The following is a 16,083-nucleotide window of genomic DNA, read 5'->3' as shown; positions in this document are numbered from 1 at the left end:
TCACCTCCCAAATGGCTGCCACAGCTGGTGTGCTGTGCTGATCTGAAGCCAGGAGCCAGGTGCTTCCTCCTTGTCTCCCATGGGGTGCAGGGCCCAAGCACTTGGGCCATCCTCCACTGCACTCCTGGGCCACAGCAGAGAGCTGGACAAGAAGAGGAGCAACTGGGACAGAATCCGGCGCCCCAACCAGGACTAGAACCCAGGGTGCCAGCGCCATAGGCAGAGGATTAACCTAGTGAGCTGCAGCACCCGCCTGTAATTGCTTTCTTTACCTTTCAAAGTCACTGTGTAGCTCACTTGAGACAACGTATCTGGAGGCACTTTGAAAATGATGAACCACCTGGCACTTAAAATTAGCATTAAATATTGATAAATGTGACCTCAATCATTGACATTTAGCAATAATAAAAAAAACATGGTAGGGGATGGCCTGAGTGCTTGTTCTCTGCACCCATGTGGGAGACCTGGATGAATTTCCTGGCTTCTGGCTTTGGGTTGGCACAGCTCTGGCTATTGAAGACATTTGGGAAATGAACCAACAGATGGAAGACCTTTCTGTTTCTCCTCCTCTGTGTCTGTAACTACCTCTCAAATAAATAAATAAATAATCCTTTAAAAATAAATGAAATGTAAAATTGCTGTGTTTTATTTATCTTTTACTTTAATTATATTTTGAGTACACAGTCCATGAATATTGCTCAAAGTGTCCAAAAATTATATAGTGAAGACTAAACCTTCCTTCTACTTGCCTATACGAACCTTCCCTCAACTCCAACCATTTTTAGCAACCCAGTTTCTCTCCTCACAGGAAATCACACTTAACCAGTTATATGTGTATCCTTTCAGAAAAATTCCACACCTACACAAAGAAATGTTTATATGCATATACACAGAGAGACATTTAGAGTAATAATAGCATTTTGTGCACACTATTTTGAACTTTGCTTTATTTTTATTTTAAACAGTGTATCTTGGAGATATTTTCACATCAAATGTACAAATATAACCATCTTTTAATAGCTGTATTATTATATGAAACCATAACAATTTTAGTTAACCAGTCTCCAACTGATTGATATTTAGGATTTTTAAAAAATGTTTTGCTATTATAATCAATAGCAAACAACAATGAAACTGAACATCTGATATGATTGGGTTTTGAATTCAAATATTTGAATTTTGTTTGTTCACTATGTTTCAGGCCAGATCTTTAAAAGTAAGTGTAGCACTTGTATTTATGAAATGTAGATATTGTATTTGTAGGTTTTTGTGCCAAATTATGAATCTTATTAAGTATGTACCTCTATTAGGTATCAAATGTCAAATTATGCCAAAAATCAGCTTATCTTAAAAAATGTTATTCAATTCTGTAAGAACAGAAACACTGTGGGACATTAAGAAATTTTAGCTGGAGTGACAGGCATTTGGTCCTGTGGTTTGGTTGCTATTTGAGATCCCCACGTTCCATATGAGTCCCTGGGTTTGAGTCCCAGTTCTGCATTGCATTCAGCTTCCTGCTAATATGCATGTGGGGAGGCAACCCGTGGTAACTGAAGTACTTGGGTCTCTGTCACCCATGTGGGAGACCAGGATGGAGTTCCTTCAGCCTGGCCCAGCCCAGTCTATTTGGAGAGTGAACCAGTAGATGGAAGATCCATTCTCTCTCTCTCCCTCTCTTTCAAATAAGTAAATGAACATTTTAAAAATACTTATTAGAAAAAATGAGGAAATTAATTCACTACAATTTTCCCATTTGAACAGTTGTTACTGCATCCTCTTAATTAGTTTTTTTCCTCTCCAGTCTGTTCCATGTATCAACTAGTCATCAATACATAGCACTTGCTTTGAGGTATTTTCTTGTTACAAGAATTTACAATGACACTCTCACTTGACAACCACATCATGACCAAATAAATGAGCTTGTTTCTTAGCATCTCCACAGTTGAGCCCCACGTATCTATCCAGTTTAATTAGTAATTCATGGTGCTGGAATCATAAGCAGCTGGCTCTGCACTCCATTCCATTCAACCCCTTCTCACCAGATCATTCTCCTGTAAGGACATTATGCTTGCTAAATTCTACTTCTGTGCCTTGGTTTGTGTTGTTAATCTTTCCTGAATTTCTTCTTCCTTATTCTGTGCTTTGTAAATCTTCTCCACCCCTTAAGGTTCATATGAAGATCCAATTCCTTCACAAAACATTCCCCAAACTGCTAGTAATATACCCATTACCATTTATGTATTTGAGTTATAAGGATAAGTATATACACACATATCTCAAATTCTCTAATTTTTCATTAGATTGTATTCTGTGTTCTATTCTCTGGTTTGTTACACTGGTCCAGTGTTTATAGTCCTAGACTGCAAATGGAAGACAAAGATAAAAACTTTATTTTGGGGCCAGCGCTGTGGCTTACTTGGTTACTCCTCCACCTGTGGTACCGGCATCTCATATGCACGCTGGGTTCTAGTCCCAGTTGCTCCTCTTCCACTCCAGCTCTCTGCTGTGGCCCAGGAGAGCAGTGGAGTATGGCCCAGGTGCTTGGGCCTCTGCACCCGCATGGGAGACCAGGAAGAAGCACCTGGCTCCTGGCTTTGGATGGGCGTAGTTCCGGCCAATGCAGCCATTTTGGGGGGGGGGGTGTGAACCAATGGAGGGAAGACCTTTCTCTCTGTCTCTCTCTCTCACACAGTCTAACTATATGTATATAAAAAAAGACTTTATTTATTTCTCCCTTAGCACCTAGCAAAGTACTTGGTATGCAAAAGATGCTCAACCAATATTTTTGATCAATTATTTTAATGAAGGCATGCATGCTTTATCATATGATTTTTAAAGATTTTATTTATTTATTTATTTGAGAGGTATAGTTACCTACAGAGAGAGGGAGAGACAGAGAGAAAGTTCCTCAATCAGCTGGTTCACACCCCACAAGGTCGCAGCGGCCAGAGCTGCACAGATCCAAAGCCAAGAGCCAGGAGCTTCTTCCAGGTCTCTCACATGGGTACAGAGGCCCAGGGACTTGAGCCATCTTCCACTGCTTACCAGGCCATAAGCAGAGGGCTGGATTGGAAGAGGAGCAGCCAGGACACAAACCAGTAACACATGGGATGCCAGCACTGCAGGCGGAGGCTTAGTCTACTATGTCACAGCACTGGTCCCTATCATATTGTTTTTAGAAGCTGGGTTGAAATGTAGGGGATGATTCGGAGGTTTAGAAGGTCCATGCCACCAGAAATGCCCCTTAGGTTTATATTTCATTGAGACCATTTAGCACTACAAAGAATATATGGGTATTTAACATTTCTCTGATTTATCATTTTAAGCCTGTATTTCTTTACATATAAACTTATGAAAATCACCTAAAATAGTTCATTTGTTTGATCTTGTTGGAAAATGTAGCTGTTGAAATAGTCTGTTTCTGGTGACTCAATGGTGTTCTAAATGTGCTGGGAAATGAATATCATATGGATATCATAATATCCCACATAGGAACACAATCTAATAAATGTTTACTCACCATCAAATCTGTAAACATTAAATATCATACATGATAGGATCTTTCCTATCCTGTAATTTATCTCAATTTTCCCATTACTTTCTTGCATTTTCTCTTCTAGCTTTACTCACAGACAAGCCTCCCAAGCCATTGTTCCCCATGGAGAATCAGCCAAGTGTTATAGATGTCCAGCTGGGTAAGTCGCCTTCTGGGAATAATAGATCCTAAACTTGTAACTTGTTCTCTGTTAACAGATGGGGAAAATTGCATGAACCAGGAAAGGTTTATTGCCACTGTTATTACATGCAAATCAATTTGTGTTCTGCTCATTTATAACCCTGGAGTTCAGGGCAATAGCAGTTTAAGGAAATGAGACTGTATTGTATCAAAGAATGGTAATACTAATTGGTTACACTGGGTATTAAATGTGCTGTATGACAGAGCTTTTTAGCTCTGTGATCGATAGGTCCATGGGTCCCTTGCATTGGTTATTGGTGCAGAATATTTTTTGTATATGTCCACCAAACACTCCAGAAGATAAACAACAGTCCTTCAGTACAGCCTTTCCAATGATGTGATAATATTATTTCCAATGACACAAAGCATGGCTATTTAAAGCTTGTTTTTAGGTTGAAATGTTGAATATTTATGAATCATATGGTGTTGGGAAAGTAACAAATTATGAGTGTTACTGTTGTTTTACAGACACAAATAAGAACATAAGCTGTTGAGCTACTTTCTTGAATTCCCTATCACTAATCCTTGTGATTTCAAGTACTGTAAACCTGAAACTCAGAAGCTAGGATCTCTTGCAAACCATGGCCTTTAATCTAAAGCATATTCTTTAATATTTGGGAGCTTTCATCTATTTTGGGTTTCATCCTAGTATTCTGAATTTTTTTCTATTCTAAACAAGACAACCACAAGAGAACTAAGTAAATATGCTGGAAATGTGTTAGGCTTGTGGTGACTGTATGATTTATTGAAATTTATGACCATAGTGGTACTCGCCAATTATACAGCCAGGGAGGATGAACTGGTCCCAACATTTCATTCACTTTGGAAATTTTTTACTCTTTTTTTATTTTTTTAATTGTTGGAACCTTATTTGTATCTCAAAAATGGGAGAGAGAAGATTCCATTCCTAACAGCATGCTCACTTTCTGAAATGAAATATGGTGCATTGTAGTTTTTAAATGCAGTCTAGCAATATGAGTACAAAGTTGAGTATTTTAAAACAAATAGAAGAGAAAATATTAAGTATGCTGTAAAGAGTGGATTGTAGAAATTCTGAATATTTTGTAAATAAACATTGAAATGTTAGAACGTGGCTTTCCCTACATTTCCTGTGTTATTTTGCAGTCATTGCATTTTTTGGAACTAAATCTAGTTGTAATTTAAATCTATAAATTACTAAAATAATTTGTTTCCAATTTGCATGAGATATAGGCCTGAAATTTTCAGTTTTTAGTTTGCAACACAATATGGAATAACTTTATTGACAGAAAGATGGAGACCTGTCCATTTTTCCTCCCAGCAAGGCTGCTTCTCTGAGATGTTAAAACAATCATATAAATCAGAAAAAGGAAAACAAAATCAGTCAAACCAGATCTTTGACTTTTCAAAGAGCACATGTCTAGCTAATTTTAAGTGATTTTAACTTTTCCACAGATTTATTTAGCACTGTTTATTCACAACTGGAAACCATCTTGTAAGTTGCTCTTAAACCTAAAGTTAACTGACGTTATAAGTACTATAAATGTGAGAGAACTGTGTGTCTGTGAAGGATTTGCAGTCAAAATAATGAGTTTCAAAAACTACTGGTGTAAAAGAGAAATAAAGTTAACTGGGGCTATTGGAAGACTCTGTCTACGTGTAGAAAACTGCTAAATTCAGGAAGGTAATGAAAACTTCTAGAAATTATTTACTAAAATTTTTAAAAGTTTATCAAGCACATTCGGCTTCCGACATCCTCCAACTAGAAGTAAAATTAGAACTAACAAAAATTGCAATCCAAATGGCTAAGCATATTACCAAGTTTGGGTTTCCCAAATCCTATCATTTATAATTTGAAACATTAGTAGATTGAAGTTGGCCACTTATGTTTTGATACTCATACTATCTAAATATGTTTTCCTATTTCCCACCTGCCCTTCAGAATCTGGGCTAGTCTTAGGGACATGCTTACCTAATAGAGTACACAATAAATGATGTTCTGAGATTTCAGAGACTGAATCAAAAGAAATTTGAAACTTCTGTCCCAGTCTCTTGATCTGATGTGAAACCAACATGCTTCTCAAAGCTGAGGCCACATGAAGAGGCCCAAGACAGCATGTGGAGAGAAGAAAGGATGGGAGCAGCAAATTCCCAAGATATTTTAATAAAGATATCATCTTAGACGTGAATCTGCACCCACAGCTGCCCTGGCGTATGCCATTTGCATCAGAGACACACCACTGAACCGAACTATTCTCAAATTTCTGGCTCCAAAAATATGCATGAAATAAAGAGGTTATCACTGGCCACTAAGTTAGGATAGATAACCAGAACAAATAGCAAATAGTTTCTCTAGAACATTCTCAACTGTTTCTTTTCTGAGGACAAGAATCCCACATATTGAGAACTGGCATTGTGGCACAGGGGTTATGCTGCCTCTGGTGACTCCAACATCCTATATTGGAGTGCCCATTTGAGCCCCATCTGCTGTGCTTTCAATCCAGCTTCCTGTTTGCATGCTCTCTCTCTTTCTCTCTCTCTCTCTCCCTCTCCCTCTCCCTCTCCCTCTCCTCTCTCCCTCTCTCCCTCTTCCCCTCTCCCTCTCCCCCTCTCCCTCTCCCCCTTCCCCCCTCACTCCCCGACTCACTCTCTCTTGCTCTGTCACTTTGCCTTCCAAATATAGATACATTTTAAATAATAAAGAATCCCACACATCCATTTTATGTAAAATGAGAAATGTGGGAAACTCTAAGCAGTAACTTCAAGGTAGTTTTAGAAAACCTTATCTGGAATGATTTGAGAATTTATACTCCGTCTCAGTTCTGGACACTTCTAAAGTATGGCTTCTAAAATTTCTAGTAAGTGAAAATTTTCAGTAGAAATAAATTCTTTTTAGTGTGTGGGGTTGGCATCAGCACAAATATTTTGTTGTGTCTCTAGAGGAAAATAAACATCTTGACTTTGTATTTCCTATGGTGTAATCCATTAGTCAACTGCAAGGTTCTAGAAATTTACATACATTTTTGCTGACACAGTGATGACAGTTTGGTTGTTACTAAATTGTGTTCATATTATAATACTGAAAGAAGATTAATCTTCACAAAATAACCATGTATTTTGTGATGACAAATGTATTCTTAACAAAATAATATGAAAACTACTGCTCTCACAAAGCTAAAACTGTGACAATGTATGAAATACAAAGACAAAGATAATGTGCAACATGCACACACAAATCCAATTTGGTCTTGCTATCTTCTACTTATTTTTTCTCTTTTAAGGTAAATTTAGGTTTAAATTTGAGAAATAAATTTCTATACCAGGGCTGATTCTTTTTTAGCATCAAAGAGGGACTATGTTTTCAATATTTTTTTTATTTTTTTAAACTTTTATTAAATGAATATAAATTTCCAAAGTACAGCTTATGGATTACAATGGCTTCCCCCCTATAACGTCCCTCCCACCCGCAACCCTCCCCTTTCCCACTCCCTCTCCCCTTCCATTCACATCAAGATTCCTTTTCGATTCTCTTTATGTACAGAAGATCAGTTTAGCATAAAGTAAAGATTTTCAATATTTTTTAAAAAGAACACTACATTACAATACTTTAATTGATACTGTACATTTCATACCAAAGCATTAAAACATCATACAGATGTGTATCCTATTTGAAATGCATTGATTCTAGGAATTCCCTTCTCTATATACTAGTTCTTTTTATAGCACCCAAGTGTATACTTTCCAAACTATAACATATTCTTAGAGGCTTTGAAAGAGCTGTATACAGATTTGGTTGCAAAGATTTGAGATGTGCCATTTAATTTTAAGAAAGGATGAATTAAAAAATGTGCCATGTTCTTTTCACTGATGATGATAATTTTCTTCCCAGAGTTCCCTAAGATTTAAAATAAGCCAGACAGCATTACACATAAAATAAACATAAACATTGTTTACTTCTGTGTCGAAGAGTCAAAAGCAAGGCCTGGAGGCCTAAGGCATATTAGAAAAACCAAGACCAGTAGAACAGTTCAAGCTAATTAGAACATCTTAAATATTTAAAAAGTCTAATAATTCGTCTATAGATGTATTTGATCTAATTTGAAAGATTATTGTCTCTTCTTTTGTATTCTCATTCAGAATTTATTTAACTTTTACAGCTATTCAAATTTGTATTTCATGACTGTGTTACATACTACTGGCTCTAACTGTCTCTATGTATATAAGGGGTGTGAATCTTCATCAAAAATCAATTTCCTTAGCACATCAGTTTCTACTGGAAATTGTATTAGATCCCCAAACAGACAAATGCAAAAGACTATAAAAATAAAGGATAGATCAAGATATATCATTTAATACAATACTTAGGACTAGAACCTCAAATTAGGAAATTAACTGCTCAATCTAATCTGTATTTTTAAACTTTACCTAAAAGCATCGATTGAACTCTTACTGTATGTCCAACAATGGTTAGGTTCTGAAGATACAAAGTAAACAATAAGAGGTCCATATCCTCAAGAGGTTCTCATTCTAGTATGGAAGACTGGGTAAACAGAATTACAATTACTATGCTAATTGTCAAAACGGAGATGGGAAAACAGAGTGAGTTTTGTGGTGCACTCTCATATGATCAAGGTTCTGTGCTTTTAGGCTTTCACTCAGTTCAAAAACATAGCTCTGTAACATCAAGCTAAATACTAAACTTACTAGAAAATAATTAAACATTACCAAATGTAGAACTTTCGGGGATCATAAATTGTTCATATTTTGCTTCAATATGGAAAATAATAAAAATGGAAATGTATGATACACTGAGTCAGTTTAATTAGTAAAATTTGTGAACTCCTTCTAAAGTTGACATAGAACATAGTGTCCAAATGAACTCATCAACCAACTGAGCTACAATGTCACACTAGACTTACTGTTAATACAAACAGCAATACATGATCATTTCATTAGCTGGAGGCATGACTTGGTATATGCATTGTATGTATTATGGTGGTATCAAGGCCCTTCTTTAAAAAAAACAGGTTTATTTATTTATTTTAAAGTCAGAGAGAGAGAGAAGAGAGAAAGAGAGAGACAGACAGATAGACAGACTTCCATCCACTGGTTCACTCCCCCAAATGCCTGCAACGGCTGGAGCTGAGCCTATCCAAAACCTGTTGGTACAGGGGCCCAAGGACTTGGGCCATCCTCTGCTGCGTCCCCAGGCACATTAGCAGGGAGCTGGATTGGAAGCAGAGCAACCAGAACTCAAACCAGTGACCATTTGGAATGCTGGTGCCACAGAGGGCGCCACAGCAACACCACAGCCCCGGCCCCAAGATACTCTTTAAAATTCATTTTTAATGTACTCTCCCTACCCTCTCAGTATCAAATAACTCCTTGAAAACCTTAATGTAACATTGAATAACTGAGGACTTTGGAGAGTTTGGAGAAGAAAGAGGAGCATATCATGAACTCATTCAGTTTTCTTGGCATACATAATTGGAGCTGGTTCATGGAAGCATTCCTTCACCTTATAGACAGTCTAGGGTTAGTCAATTATTTCCAAAAGACCAATATATTTGGGGTAACATGCACAAGCTTAGCATGGGCTACCCCAAAGTGAAAACCGAGGTGTTGTATAACATGTGCATTATTTACAACTTGGGAAAATCTGGGCCAAGCCTTTTCCCTAAGAACTGGCTATATTATTTATGACTAAGACTAAAGGTGCTTTCCTTACTTCTATTTCTGAAACTTAAGTTTATTTGGTTTGAGACTTTGAAGGATAAAAAGAAAAATAAAACAGTTCACTGAAGATACATATGAATATAATTTAACAAGTTGATTATGAATTTCTCTTTAATAATATTATTATGCATTTATTGGTATTTGAGGGCATTATTTAGGCTTATCTCCTATTTAGATACTGATATCAACTTGATAGTGTTTCATCATACATTTTAATGCCATAGCCATGATTTACGCATATGGGACCAAAAATATTTAAAAATTTACTGTATACAAAGTATTTTGATGGGTATTTGCATATGTGCTATCTTATGTATTTCCCATAAGACTCAAAGTAGTGTTAGATAGGTACTGTTGAATCACTTATCAGATAAGGAAACTCAACTTCAGACAGGTGAAACAGCTTACCTGAGGCTACATATTGAATAAGTGCCAGAAATAAGATTTCACACAAATATGATTCCAATGTTTGTATTATGATCTTTTTAACTCTCTATTTTTTGGGGGTGTGTATTTGATGTAGTGGTTAAATTTCCACTTGAGACACCTACATGCAATATTGGAATTCCTGGGTTCTATTCCTAGCTCTGCTCCAGATTCTGAACACCTACTGATGTGTACCCTGGGAGGTAGCAGTGATGGCTGAAGTAGTTGGGTCCCTGCCATCCACATGAGAAAGCTGATATAAATCTTTGGCTTCTGGCTTCTGCTTGACAACCTCATCTGTTGCAGGCATTTGGGGAATGAACCAGCAGATATATGATTTCTCTGTCTCTCATTCTCTCTCTTGCTTTATGGCTCTCTACCTTTCAAAATAAATACATACATAAATAAATATTATTTATTTGGAAGTGATGGATGGAGGGAGCAAGGGAAGGAAGGAGGGAGGGACAGAAAGAGAGGGAATATGAAAATATTTCTATCTGCTGGTCACTTCCCAAATGCTGTGAAAGCCGGGACTGTTCTGTGCTAAAGCTGGGAGCCAGGAACTCAGTCCCAGTCTCCCACATGGCTGGCAAGAACCCAACTATTTGAGCCATCCCCACTGCCTCCTAGGGTCTGTTAGTAGGAAGCTGAAATCAGGAGTCAGAACTGGGAGTCAAACCCACTACTATAATGGGAGATGAGGGCTTCATAACCAGTGTCTTAAGTGCTATGCCAAATACATGTCTGTTTGTCAGTTTCGTTATAGCATATTGTTATGTTATCTAGGCCCCAAACTCTCGGCTACGAAAACTCTGTCCTAGGAAAAAAATAAAATATGGGTAGTTAGAGAATACTAATAATAGTATTATTTAATAACAGCTCTCCTACTGGTACTACTATTAATAAATAGTAATTGCTATCATTCTACTTAATATTATAATGCAATAAGAATAATTATTATATTAGTTAATAATAGCTCTACTACTACCATTATTAATTATTATTTGTAGTAGTAATGGCAGCACAAATAGTAAAATAATAGAGCTATCATTTATTCATTATGTAACAGGTACTTGGCACAACATTAAATATTTTATATGGGTTTATCTCAACAATTATCTGAAATAGGATTGTTTTTCACGGTTTCTAACAGCTTTATTTTGATATTATTTGTATACCATACAATTGACTCATTTAAAATGTATTTCAATGGTTTTTAGTACATTCACAAAGTTGTCTAAACATCTTCATGATTTCAGAACATTTTCAACACTGTCAAAAAAAAACTACATATCCGTTAGCAGTCATTTCTCAGTCCCTACTCTAGTCAACCACTAATCAACTTTCTGTTGACCTTGATATTCTGAATAGCCAATATAAATGAAACCATATAGCATGTGGTGTTTTGTGATGAGTTTATTTTCTTTTAAAGATTTATTTATTTATTTGAAAGTTAGGGTTACAGAGAGAGAGGAAGGGAAGGAGAGAGAAAGATTGATCCTCCATCTTCTGGTTAACTCCTCAGATGGTTGCAATGGCCAGGGCTGAGCCTGGCTGAAGCCAGGAGCTAAGAGCTCAATTCAGGTCTCCCACATGTGTGGCAGGGGCCCAAACACTTGGGCCATTCTCTGCTGCTTTCCTAGACCATTAGCAGGGAGCCGGATCAGAAGCAGAGCAGCTAGGACATGAATCGCTATGCTGACCCCCATGATGAGTTCCTTACATTTACTATATTGTTCTCAAATTTCCGCTATGAGTAAATATTCTATTCTGTTTATCAATGAATCATATTCCATCATATGGTTATACCGTATTTACTTTGTTTATTCATCAGTTAATGGACATTTTGATTATTTCCACTATTTGGGTGTTATGAATAATGCTCTTACAAACATTAAAGTACAAATTTTTGGATGTACATTTATTCTCATTTCTGTTTGTACCTAAGAGTCAAATTTCTGTGTCATTGGGTCCTTATATGTTTATCCTTTTGTGGAACAGCCAAATATTGCACTTTGTTTTCTTTTCTTTTCTTTTCTTTTTTTTTTTTTTTTTTTGACAGGCAGAGTGGACAGTGAGAGAGAGAGAGACAGAGAGAAAGGTCTTCCTTTGCCGTTGGTTCACCCTCCAATGGACGCCGCGGCCGGCGCACTGCAGCAGGCGCACCGCGCTGATCCGAAGGCAGGAGCCAGGTACTTATCCTGGTCTCCCATGCGGGTGCAGGGCCCAAGGACTTGGGCCATCCTCCACTGCACTCCCTGGACACAGCAGAGACTGGCCTGGAAGAGGGGCAACCGGGACAGAATCCGGCACCCCGACCGGGACCAGAACCCGGTGTGCTGGCGCCACAAGGTGGAGGATTAGCCTAGTGAGCCGCGGCGCCGGCCGCACTTTGTTTTCTAAAGTGCAATATTTTTCAACACTGCCACCAATGCAAAAGAGTTCCAATTTTCCATATCTTTGCAATACTTGTTTGTCATTTTTAAATAAGGCTAATGTATATGTAGTGATATCTAATTGTATTTTTTATTTACATTTCCATGTTAATTACATGGAGCATCTTTCTGTGTACATATTTGCCATCTGTATGTCTTCTTTGGAGAAATATCTCTGACCCATTTTTAAATTAGGAAAACAGGCTCAGAAAAGTTATTTAACTTATCCAAGTTGGTATACAACTTATAAGCAATGAGACTAGACTTGGCACTCTTAAGCCTTACCCAAATGGCTCATTGATGTTACTATTGTTGTTTGCTCTGCCTTCTTGTACCAGGGACTTGCTTGTGCTTTCATTTTAAATGGATTTTTTTAGCTGAAGAAGAATGATCTTATATAAAGAAGTTAAGGAAGTATCTAGTGTGAATTGATTTAGTGAGAAAATAGAAATTATTTAGAAGACTTTAATTTTGTCTTATAATAAAGTTTGGTAACTCAGGTACAAATACTTTTTCAAATAGCAAACTAATTCAGAAGCTGAAAACTGGCTGTGAAGCACAAAGAAGTATAGAGAAGTTTTCTGGAGAGATGTACACTCAAATGTTAGAAAGCTGATGTACTGAGCAGAGATCCTTAATGAGTTGTACTATTAGAATTAACTGCAAAACTTGCTCTCAAACAGTACTTTATACGTTCTCTGTGTGTGTATAGGTGCAAACTGTTGAAATGTTTACTTAGTATAGAGTTGGTCTTCTGCATATAAAGTTAATGGGCAAGGGAGGGTGGGTATGGGGGGAAGACCCACTATATTCCTAAAGTTGTATCTATGAAATTTGCATTCATTAAATAAAAGCTTTAATAAAAAATAAATAAAAAATGAAGAATACATTTATATCATTCAAGGATGGGAAAGATTGATTAGAGGCTAAAAATAAGGAACTTCCTGCTGATGGAACTTACTAGAAATATCTATCAACTGAGGGTGCTATACTCCAGCACCATGCTCTGAGTTGATATCAATATCATCACTTTCACAGTTTTTGGCAGTTCTATCTTCTATTCATTTGGTGGATAATGGATGATTTTTTAAATATCTGGAAAGGTAAAAAATATGCCTACAAATTTTGAATATGTCTAAACCTGCAACATGAACTTGGAAAAAATGATTTAGGTAATCCCTTTCCAACTCAAATATTTATATAAACAAAATGGATTTTATATTATAGATATATCTGCAGAAATTGAGGCAAATGACTCATTCATACAGAAACCACTTTTAAATTTCCTCATAATGGAGGCTGAAGGGGAACTTTGCATCTTCTACAGAATTCTTTTAATTATCCTCTTCACTTTATTTGTATAATCAAGGTTTACACATTGGTAGATATTTTTCTTCTTTAGAAATAGTTCTTCCCAGAACTTAGAAATCTCAGGAGTGGTATACAAATATCTAGTTCTGTTAATATGTGCATGTGTTGCTGTAATTTGGAGAATACCATAAATCCTCCCCCTTGTATCCTTCCAATATTTACCCTAAATATATCCCAGTTTTGCTACAGTTGTAGTCCTAGATCAGTGTCAATATAGAGTAAAGTCCAGATATGCAATATGAAGAAAAAAGCTCAGAGGTTTGTGAAGCCAGAGCCAGTAGTTTATAGTCAAGGTGGCAAACAGGAGTCCAGAGGCTTAAAGGTAGTAGAGACCCCAGCAAGGTTGTGATCAAATAGATCAGGTCAACAAAAATGCCAATTTTGGGTTTCTCAAAAGATGAGAAAGTCAAAGGTTGAGAAACCATCAGAAATCGGGCTATAATAGATACTGAAAGATCAAAGGCAGCTGCACTAGACTTTAGGAGTTGGCATCTGATTTCCACAAGAGAAAGCTATTGTCACTATGGGCATAGCTGCTGAATAGGAAACTTTGAAACATGTGGCTTAGGGATTATGCAAAGAAAGACACAGCTGGCAATTAAGAGCAGTTAAGTATCTCTTGGGTAAGAATAGGAGTTCCATCCAAAAAGAGTGGAGAGAAAACTTGGCCTGACAGCAGTTCTGATAGAAACAGTCTAGACTCTGCCAATATATGAATTCCAAAAAATTGAATTAATAATGTATGCACCAACTTTACAAATATGCTTTGATTTTGTGGTTTTGTTTATAAAAGCAATATCAATCCAGAAGTAGAGCTTATGTATATTGAAATTTTACATATGTTTATAACACACTTCTTTTCCAAGAACAGGATCAGCTCTGGCCTATGGAGAGCCTTTATCTGATAGTTTGATTTATTTTCCTTAGTTGCAAATATGTTGAGTACACCCATTGCTATAATGATGATTTTTCATTTAGAGCCAAGCTGATTGATAAGATTTTACAATGGTAAGATGATAAGCATGATGTATCTCAAGGCTGATTGTGATGATGAGTCAGCAAAGGAATAAAAATAATATGAACATTATGAGGAGTTGGGGCCTATTCTGGAGGAAAGGGAACTTTTGTCAAAGCCCAATATGAAAATCCCCTTAACTCAATTATAGGAAAATGAAAGTGCTTTATAAAGAAGGAGAATCATGCTAACTCTAGATAAGAGAATTGAATGAGGATAAGGGAAAACTTTAATAATAATACTTCATATTTATACAATATATTTGATAAAGGAACTAAAAGCTTTTTTCAGGCACTATTTGATTGCTTTATTTAATGGTTATGTACAATAGAATGAGTGTAAGATATCACTAAACATTGACATGTGCAGCGATTAAAGCTTTGTGACAGCCACAGGCATTTTAGCTGAACACACTAGTAAGCAGTCATATAGAGCAGTAGTGAATAATAAATGATTATGACTCTGTCCATATTAGCTCTGAATTATTATGACTCTGTAATTTATAGCAAACTTTGAAGAGTTCATGGAAAAATGGGATTAAAAATAAGTTTGTGGTACAGTGGGTTAAGCCACTACTTGTGACACAGGCATGCCATACTGGAGTGCTGCTTTGAGGCCTGGCTGCTCTGCTTTGTTGCAGTTGATTTCTCAACAATGTTGTAGTGGATTAGATTCTGAGAGGAGGAGCGTGGTGGGGGCAAGAGGCGCGGAGTCACCACACAGACCCCGGGAGTCGGGTGAAAGCGGGCTTGAGGCAAGCAGCCCGCAGACTCATTTATTTCAGTTGGTACAACATCTTATATAGCCAAGATTAGCCAATACAGTAAAGGGGCGTGCTATGCCCCAACCAATCACAGTCTGTTGCCAGGCAGTTTCCAAAGCCATCCAATCACAGCCTGTTTCCAGGCAGGCTCCGTTGCCAGGTGGGTTTCAAAGCCATTCCTGAATAACTGACACGCCCTTGCCAATGGCCACCTTGGCATGGCCTTCTCATTCCACCACACTGCTTCATATTAAGCTTCCTGCTAATGTGCCTACAAAGGCAGTAGATTACAGCCCATGTGATTATCCCCTGCCACCCATGTGTGAGACCAGGATAGAGGTCCTGGTTCCTGGCTTCAGCCAGACCCAGCCCTAGTTGAACCAGTGGGTAAAAGATTTCCTTCCTTCCTTCCTTCCTTCCTTCCTTCCTTCCTTCCTTCCTTCCTTCCTTCTCTCTCTCTCTCTCTCTCTCTCTCTCTCTCTCTCTCTCTCTCTCTTTGTGTTTGTGTCTGATGCACTGCCTTACAAATAAATTAACAAATCTTTTAAAAAATAAAAATTTTATTTTAATGTGAAAAAATTTTGAAATCCATGCATTGTCTTCTCATAATACGCATCTTACA

The 16,083-nt window shown here is 37.2% G+C and overlaps 1 protein-coding gene across 2 annotated transcripts in view; it reads left to right on the top strand.

Annotated features, from left to right (window-relative positions):
• IL1RAPL2 (interleukin 1 receptor accessory protein like 2) overlaps nt 1-16,083 on the top strand; it is a 1,320,043-nt gene that overhangs the window by 953,437 nt on the left and 350,523 nt on the right. For both annotated transcript variants that reach the window (XM_008272830.5, XM_089324491.1), the window contains one exon: nt 3,621-3,695. In XM_008272830.5, coding sequence (XP_008271052.1) covers nt 3,621-3,695 — 75 coding nt within the window. The remainder of the gene's footprint in view (nt 1-3,620; nt 3,696-16,083) is intronic.

This window comes from Oryctolagus cuniculus, chromosome X (assembly GCF_051225735.1).
Source record: "Oryctolagus cuniculus isolate XC-2025 breed Fujian yellow rabbit chromosome X, ASM5122573v1, whole genome shotgun sequence".
NCBI lineage: Eukaryota > Metazoa > Chordata > Mammalia > Lagomorpha > Leporidae > Oryctolagus > Oryctolagus cuniculus.
This window is presented reverse-complemented; position numbering and strand designations above follow the sequence as displayed.